This window comes from Alosa sapidissima, chromosome 3, assembly GCF_018492685.1.
Source record: "Alosa sapidissima isolate fAloSap1 chromosome 3, fAloSap1.pri, whole genome shotgun sequence".
NCBI lineage: Eukaryota > Metazoa > Chordata > Actinopteri > Clupeiformes > Clupeidae > Alosa > Alosa sapidissima.
Genome location: NC_055959.1, coordinates 25,930,464 through 25,938,049, shown reverse-complemented (window position 1 = coordinate 25,938,049; position 7,586 = coordinate 25,930,464). Strand labels below are relative to the sequence as shown.

The following is a 7,586-nucleotide window of genomic DNA, read 5'->3' as shown; positions in this document are numbered from 1 at the left end:
ATAATTTTCTCTGAAGACAAACAAGTAGGCTATATGCCTAGATGTTGAGCTGATTACAGAAAGCGACTACAAACAGAATAAAGAGATCAGTTTGGTTTCATAATGACAAAATGATCAGATGGCATTGCATCTTCCAATGTATGACATGTTACACATCGAAAAAAATCTCTTCCTTCTTGAGCCTCAATTTGCATCAACATCTTTTCCTGATACTGTCCACGGAACCAACAAAGACTAGGGTTCATCACAAACCATTTCCTCTTTGCTTTGTAGCTGTAAACACCATCCTCCTCCCTTATAGTCAGCTCTGTTGGATTATAGGCTGGCATTGCCAGATGACCTCACTGCCTGTCACTAACCATCTGTGGCACTGGAATCATATACTGGAATATTTTTTTTAACACAATCACTGCAACATAGTCAGAGCTGATTGGTTGCGCAAGGCCTGCATATAATTAGCCCTGTGACTCAGACTGATAGATGCAACGGGACAAAGGGACACAGGACAAGAAGAATGATACTTTATTCTCAAGTGTCTGACAATCTGCCTCAACTCCTTTGCACAATTGGCACAATCTTCTCAGTACAAATAGTCAGTTTTTTGTGTGCAATTTCCCACTCCATATATTTGATGCTTGTGCAAAAGTTTAACAGAATTGTGTGAAATGACAGATAAACACAATTAGCACAGAAGATATAAAAATCATACCTCTAGTATCAAGAGGGTGCTTGCATGGAAAAAGATAGGAATTCTCTGGGAAAGGCTGCCCTTCTACACTGCTCTTGATGAAAATACAAGAACCAAACCTTAACAATGCAGATAAAGTATCATGACAGTGTGATGTGAAACATTTCACTGCAGAAAACTTAGTTTTAAAAAAACAACAACAACAAATGTAACATGACAAAAGCATAAAAGTGGAACTTCATCATGACAATAATATCGTCTTAACATGGTACAGAGTGGAGTGACTATACAGTGGTGTCTCAAGAGTATAGATGGCCCCACATTACCACTTTCTTCATGTGGTGTCTCAAGAGTATAGATGGCCCCACATTACCACTTTCTTCGTGTGTTGTCTCAAGAGTAGAGATGCCCCCACGTTCACTTTCTTTATGCATTTTCCAAATCTTCCAGCATTGGGTGAGAGTGGGGAGAGAGGTGTGGGGGAGCGGAAGGGTAATCAGAAACATTTCAGCAAGCTTTACACCCCCAGGATTACTATAAGAGATATTCATAAGAGTGCATATTATAGCATTTATAAAGTACGTCTAGGCTATATTTTCAGCATATTTATCAGAAAAAGCAAAGAAATAACCTTAGTCTGTATAAGAGTGCTTAAGGAGGTAGGTGAACTAATTGCTGCATTCTTTAAGCAAAACCATTGAAAAGCATGTAAATATGTATATAAGCATATTCACATTATTTTCCTTAAGGTAAATCAAACTGAGGAAAATCTTCAGTTTTCTGTCTTCTGTTTAATAACCATTCATTTTTATCATCCTGTATTTCTCGTAAATGCAATGTTTTGCTTTCCATCTGCAACAAAATCAGATCAAACTGTTTCAGGATTCTAGGGGGGGTTGCTAAGCAACATGACGTCACTAACCAGTGCCCATCACACATTAGATCTCTCAGTGAGCATGAGGAGTTTGTTCAGGGTTATTATGTCCTGTGCATTGTAGTCAACAAGTCTTGAGGGGAGTCGGAGCTCTTCTTTGGACACAGTCAGTGGCTGCAGCTGTCCAGTTGATGGCTGATTATTCATTCATTAGGCCTACATGTCACATACAAAACTTACCTCAGAAAAGAGCGCAGGACTTTGGAGGGCGAAATGGGTTGTCGCTAGACGGAACTCCCATCAGTAGAGGGTCTTTATGTGCATTTTGCAGACAGAAAGTCTTCAAGTCGGCAGCAGCCTGTGATACCTACACAGTATACATAAGTGAGGATGGCACTGACAAGCCTCATGATAAAAAATCTTGACTTAATCATATCAAATAGGCCTAGCACTTGATACTATTGAAACAAAACACATGGTGGCCTACATAACATTCCATTTATAACAAATGTTTAATAATTATGGAGAGGAAAGAAATGTGAGAAAAATACAAGATGAGGCCTTGAAGCAAAAGCATAAAAACAAGCAAAGCATTGATTGTAGCCTGCAGAATTCCTGACAAAAAGTTCATCACGTCGGTTGGATTTAGGTCGTGCGACGGTCCACTAATCTGGACTATTTCAGAGAGGCTTCAGCCAACAATTGCCCCACTGTCATGTGGCTACAATCAACAAAGAGCACCACTGTGATGCCATGGGGGAACACCCAGATGTGCATCTTCATTTCTCAATCTAAGCGGATACACCGGGCAAGTATGCAAACATAATGTACGAATGTTGAACAAAAGTATTGCCCAAATTCCAAAAGCCGAGAGGGGGAAAAGGTGCAACTAGGCGAACACTATTTTTGCCAAGGCTGCGCTATTTCGTGTAGCCTATAAATTTAATAGCCTAGGCTACTTATTCTGAATGTCTACATCGGTAAAGAAAATATAATTGCTTCGAGAGTGACAACCTTTTTCAATTAGCCTACCATAACTACATGCTTGGAAATAACTTTATCGACCCATGTCAACTCTGATGGGAAAAATAAATATATCATTTACTTGGTGGACTAGCTTTCACATAGGCACGAGACGTTAGGTTTACCTCGTTGTAGACCAAAGGACGATGCATCACTATCAAAGTTTCTTGACAAGTCACACCCTGATCAGAGAAAATCAACTTTCCAAGTCAAAGTATCTTTCTTTAAGCGTAGGCCTACCTTGATCCTGCGGACGCTGGCTTCCAGCCGTAGTTGTTTGACGGCTTTTTGCGCTGTAACCAAATTGCTGTTCGCGGTGTTGTTTGACATGACGGCGTCGGTTTAGGAGAGTGGTCTGCAGATAGGCAGTCCTCACTCATTAAAATGCATTGAACTCTGCGGCGCCCCCTCTTTTTCCCCACCGCATTTTGACCGATAGTCGTAGAACCTCCTCGACCTCCTTAGAAGCCCCACATAGCCATAAAAAAAGGGAGGGGGTATGTGGGCTAAATCAATCATAAGCTAAATTAAACGTGTAGCCTAGGCCTAAATTACGTAGCCAAAGTAAATCGAATGCTACACCCCAGTCCAGAAGCTAAATGCACCGATGCAGGTTAAAATTATACTAGGCTACAAGCACAAACAAGCAGTCCTGGAGTTTAGGTTATACAAACCCAAAAGGATACAATAACACTTTTCTTTATCACAGATTGACATGGCCTGCCCTAGGCTATGGCATCATCCGGTTGAACAATTCCCATCGAAATCTGATCTTCAAAAAGATCAAGCCTCTCATTCGAAATGTCACTAATTTTGGTCATGTGGATTGTAGAACTGCTCACGAGTGACCTCGTTTGCCCTAATTAAATGGTGTGGCTCTTCCCAGAATTTGTGAGATCTTGCGAATTATTTGACAATATACTTTTCACGTCGATAGGCCTAGCCTTTCATATAGAGTTGTCATGTTTTATCATATAAAAACTCAGCATAGCCAGAGCGCGTCTACGGAGAGCCTTGCCACTCCGTATTAAGTCCCATTGTACCGAATTTTGGATGCAGTTCCACCAGAGTTCCACTGGGGGCGATCGCCATGAGTGCAGAATGAATGGGAGTCAATGGAGCTAGACAGCTAAATTGGTCTCTTTCACCTGATTGTCGTTGACAAATCTCAGATTTGATTGTAGTTTGTATAACTTCAACATGGGTTATAGGTCAAAAGTTGAATGAACGAGTACTTATGTCCTTTTGATTTCTTACAGGTTGGGTCGTTGTTGCACATAACACGCTAGCATTGTGCTAATGAATGACGTCATTGACACATTTGAAAGGCTTTTTAGAACAATTAAGTGACTTTAAAATATATAATACTCAACCAAGTGTATTTTCTTTGCCTCCCCTCTCGAATGCAATACTCAAATTACTTTAAAAAAAATTATATCCCAAGAAAAGTGGATTTTGAGGGGTACAGCTCCATAGACCTCCATGCATTCTGCACTCGTGGACGAGCGCCCTCATGTGGAACCACAGGAGGAACTGCAACCAGTTCAGAAAACGGAAGTTTTCCGAGAGTGGCAGTTCTCCCCTTATTAGACATTCTCTGGCATAGCTACTGAACAATTGTATCGGTCAAAGCGTAACTTTATTTGCAAGTCAAGCTTACCTGAATGGATGGCTTCAAGTTTATTGTCCGTCACCGCCATCTAGTGGTAGATTCATGGGATAGAGGCTGCAAGGTCAAACTGGTATTACATCCGGTTCATTCGGGGTCGTCCAGAAGGATTCTCATTCCACACTTTAGGAGTTTGCGATGTTGATACGAGTAAGTTAGTATTGATTAACTGTATGGCTGAAATAATTGAGATGACACTGAAAATAAGACGGTTTGAACTGTGCAGAGTAGAAGGAGTTCAAGTCAGTAATAACGTTGCAATGCTTGATGTTTGCAGTGATGGGGAGGCTTGTATAACTGGCGTTAGCTAACCTATGTCAGGTAACGTTAACGTTACCTAACTTAGCAATGTTAAGGTTTTGTATCTGGCCAACTAAACGGAAAACTGGAAAGTAAGCCAAATTAACGGCTAAAAACGAAACGGTGTTAAATACTTGCCAGCTTGAGATGCCTGCCATAATGACAATCTAGATTAGACAGACTATGAGACTCGGCATGCTATTGAACATTATGCAGCCTAATTTGTCGACACGTGTACGTTGGATTGATTTCATTTGCTTGTTGTCTGTAACGCCTTGTTATTGCTGTCATAGAGAGTATTGCAGTTGGGCTTGTCTGCTGCGAAAGGAAGTCGAATTATTCATCAAAGTGCGCCATGGAGAAGTCCTCTTATACCAATTGTAGTTGAACAGACGGTAAGACTCGCCCGCGGACTAAGTGGTCTGCCACAATGTCATGTCATTGTGCTGTTGTTAGTAATAATACATTTTGACGTTCACATTGTGATTATATTACTGTGCATATTCACGCATAGGGCCGAGGAGAACGCGCCTATGACATCTACTCTCGCTTGTTAAGAGAGAGAATTATCTGTGTTATGGGTCCAGTAAGTCTCTCCATCTTAATTGATTCAACAGTATCACTTTCTCAGACTTGCCATATGTGTAAGCGTACTCACAAATTGAAAGTATCTGTTTTGTGTCTCTCCCCCACCCCTATCAGATTGATGACTCTGTAGCCAGTCTTGTCATTGCCCAGTTGCTATTCCTTCAGTCAGAGAGCAACAACAAACCCATCCACATGTACATCAACAGCCCTGGTGAGTGAGGAAATCAGCTATTTTCTTTTGTCGTGTCTGGTTGAGAAACGTTGGTAGTTTCTATTAAGTTCTCCCTCTGACCTTATTGCATTGGTACTCTTTCACCCGTAGGTGGCGTGGTCACATCAGGCCTGGCAATATATGACACCATGCAGTATATCCTGAACCCCATCTCCACCTGGTGTGTGGGTCAGGCTGCCAGCATGGGCAGCTTACTTCTGGCAGCAGGCACAAATGGCATGAGGCATTCGCTCCCAAATGCCCGCATTATGGTGCACCAGCCATCAGGAGGGGCAAGGGTGAGAGCTGGGGGCACATTGGGCAGTTGAGGAGGTGGTAGGGGTGGGTAGTTTGTAACTGTACTATATGCTGTGTTTAATACTGTTAAAATGTGTTTTAGGGTCAGGCCACAGATATTGCCATTCAAGCAGAGGAGATTCTTAAACTGAAGAGACAGATCAACAACATTTACAGCAAACACACTGGACAGCTACTGGAAACAATAGGTAGGTTCAACCTCTGAAACATTTTTTGCAGTTAAAAGTTGAGGGTTTACTATATTTTCTGTTAATAAATTAAATAAATTAGAAAGGAATAACACTGATGGAGCAGTTCTGTAAAAACAACCTTTGTCAGAAAATATTTGGATGATCCGTGTGATAGTGGTCTCTAACATTTACATTAAAAGCCTTTTTGAATTCACATTGTCTTATTGACCCGTTTGTGGCAATTGGTTTTGGTATGATGCCAGTGTTGATTTTGGCCCTTTCCGGAACTAATCCCTACCCACTCCCCCTCGATTACCAAGTGAACTCGAATGGGAAACACCCTCGCAGCTAAATTAAGTTCCCTTGATTAGCGCGTAGGGTTTATAATACCACACTCAGCTTTGGGACGAACTTCACTCTTCCTAGTGGAAGCTGGTTATCACGGAACCATGGAATTGTTTACAGGCATGTCCTACAGACGCGGAAGTAACATTTTGAAACATCCTCCATGACGTGCCACATTAATTGACACACACCCTCGATAAGTGACCACCGGTATTCACTCGGTGTTGGAGAGTTTATAACACACTACTGGTTTCAGATGGCCCTTAATATGGCGGACCCTCAGTGAACGTGCAAACGAAGTGTAAGTGGCAAGGGAGGGGGCAAAGTAACTAGTTTCGGAAAAGGCCGTTGTCTCATTGAGCTCAGCTGTTTTTGTCTCTCGCCATTTAGTCTGTATTGCATTTTTACCCATGTAATATGCCTTTGCCTCCCCAGAGGGTGTGATGGAGAGGGACCGCTACATGAGCCCCATGGAGGCCCAGGATTTTGGCATCATCGACCGGGTCCTGGTGCATCCCCCTCAGGCTGGACAGGATGAGCCTGAGCTGGTACAGAAAGAGCAGACCACGGCGCCGAGTTCCCCCGCTGCCCCCGACTCTCCTGCCCCTGAGCAAGGGTCATCTGGGACCAACCCGCCCTCCTCATACAAACCGGAACCCTGAAGGGAACAGTCCAGACTCATCCCTCCCTCAACAAGTCTGTCAGCCTCATTCTGCACAGATCACTAAGGGTATGCCTGGAATGAAGGCACCAGCAATACCTCGTTTGGCCTAATTTCAACACCGTGTTTTATCTCTGGTGTCTTGGTTCTCTAAATTTGGACAGAAGACATACCATATCTCCGAAATGCGTATGTGGTCTTTTGTGATGAGAGAAAATGTGTGTTGCACTCAGTCTCAACAGTGGCTTTGCATTTGTAACCTATAGGTTTCATTTTATTAAAAAAATGTTTAGAATAATAAAAAATATGTGTTTAAGTTTAGATTGGACAGAATCTTTTAATTTGGAAGAAAGGATATTATTATTAATATTTAATGTTAAATTAAAATTCTAATTCATTCTAATGTTAAATGTTTGCCTCTACAAAGCAAACCATCTTACAACTTACTTAACTGAACAAATTTCAGACTATCATGGGGAAATAAAAACTCTTTATTTTTTCAAATGTTTTATTTGTAGTTTCATAGGAGTGATTATTTAAAACTACTTTACAGTACATTGAGAACTGTTGTTTTTGTTTTCTTATATAATGTATGATAATGTTTTTGTTTACATTTACATTTCTAACTCAGGTTGAAAAGATAATGATTCAAGATTAGCCTAATACATATAATGCACCTTAAACAAACTAACTACAGAAAACTTTGTGTGGCAAACCGACAGATGGCAGTGCTACAGAT

General features: G+C 41.4%; 2 protein-coding genes across 4 annotated transcripts; one reads left to right on the top strand and one right to left on the bottom strand.

The window, feature by feature from the left end:
• Nucleotides 1-506: 506 nt before the first annotated feature.
• si:dkey-204f11.64 (uncharacterized protein LOC100537752 homolog) lies at nucleotides 507-3,573 on the bottom strand. Of its 3 annotated transcripts, none has more exons than XM_042087047.1 (3): nucleotides 2,826-3,573; nucleotides 1,803-1,929; nucleotides 507-1,196 (listed from the first exon to the last, which is right to left on the bottom strand). In XM_042087047.1, exons 1-2 carry the CDS (start codon nucleotides 2,913-2,915, stop codon nucleotides 1,804-1,806), a joined length of 216 nt encoding a protein of 71 aa, XP_041942981.1. In that variant the 5' UTR covers nucleotides 2,916-3,573; the 3' UTR covers nucleotides 507-1,196; nucleotide 1,803. The 3 variants fall into 3 exon arrangements, with proteins under 3 accessions (XP_041942981.1, XP_041942982.1, XP_041942980.1); XM_042087048.1 differs by having other exon boundaries at nucleotides 507-1,131; nucleotides 2,826-3,572; XM_042087046.1 differs by having other exon boundaries at nucleotides 507-1,222; nucleotides 2,826-3,568.
• Nucleotides 3,574-4,271: 698 nt separating this feature from the next.
• Nucleotides 4,272-7,358, top strand: LOC121705804 (caseinolytic mitochondrial matrix peptidase proteolytic subunit). Its single transcript, XM_042087042.1, has 7 exons — nucleotides 4,272-4,404; nucleotides 4,848-4,949; nucleotides 5,069-5,140; nucleotides 5,257-5,353; nucleotides 5,465-5,652; nucleotides 5,754-5,859; nucleotides 6,622-7,358. The coding sequence occupies exons 1-7, from the start codon at nucleotides 4,393-4,395 to the stop codon at nucleotides 6,846-6,848; spliced, it is 804 nt and encodes a 267-aa protein (XP_041942976.1). The 5' UTR covers nucleotides 4,272-4,392; the 3' UTR covers nucleotides 6,849-7,358.
• The last annotated feature ends 228 nt before the right edge of the window (nucleotides 7,359-7,586 follow it).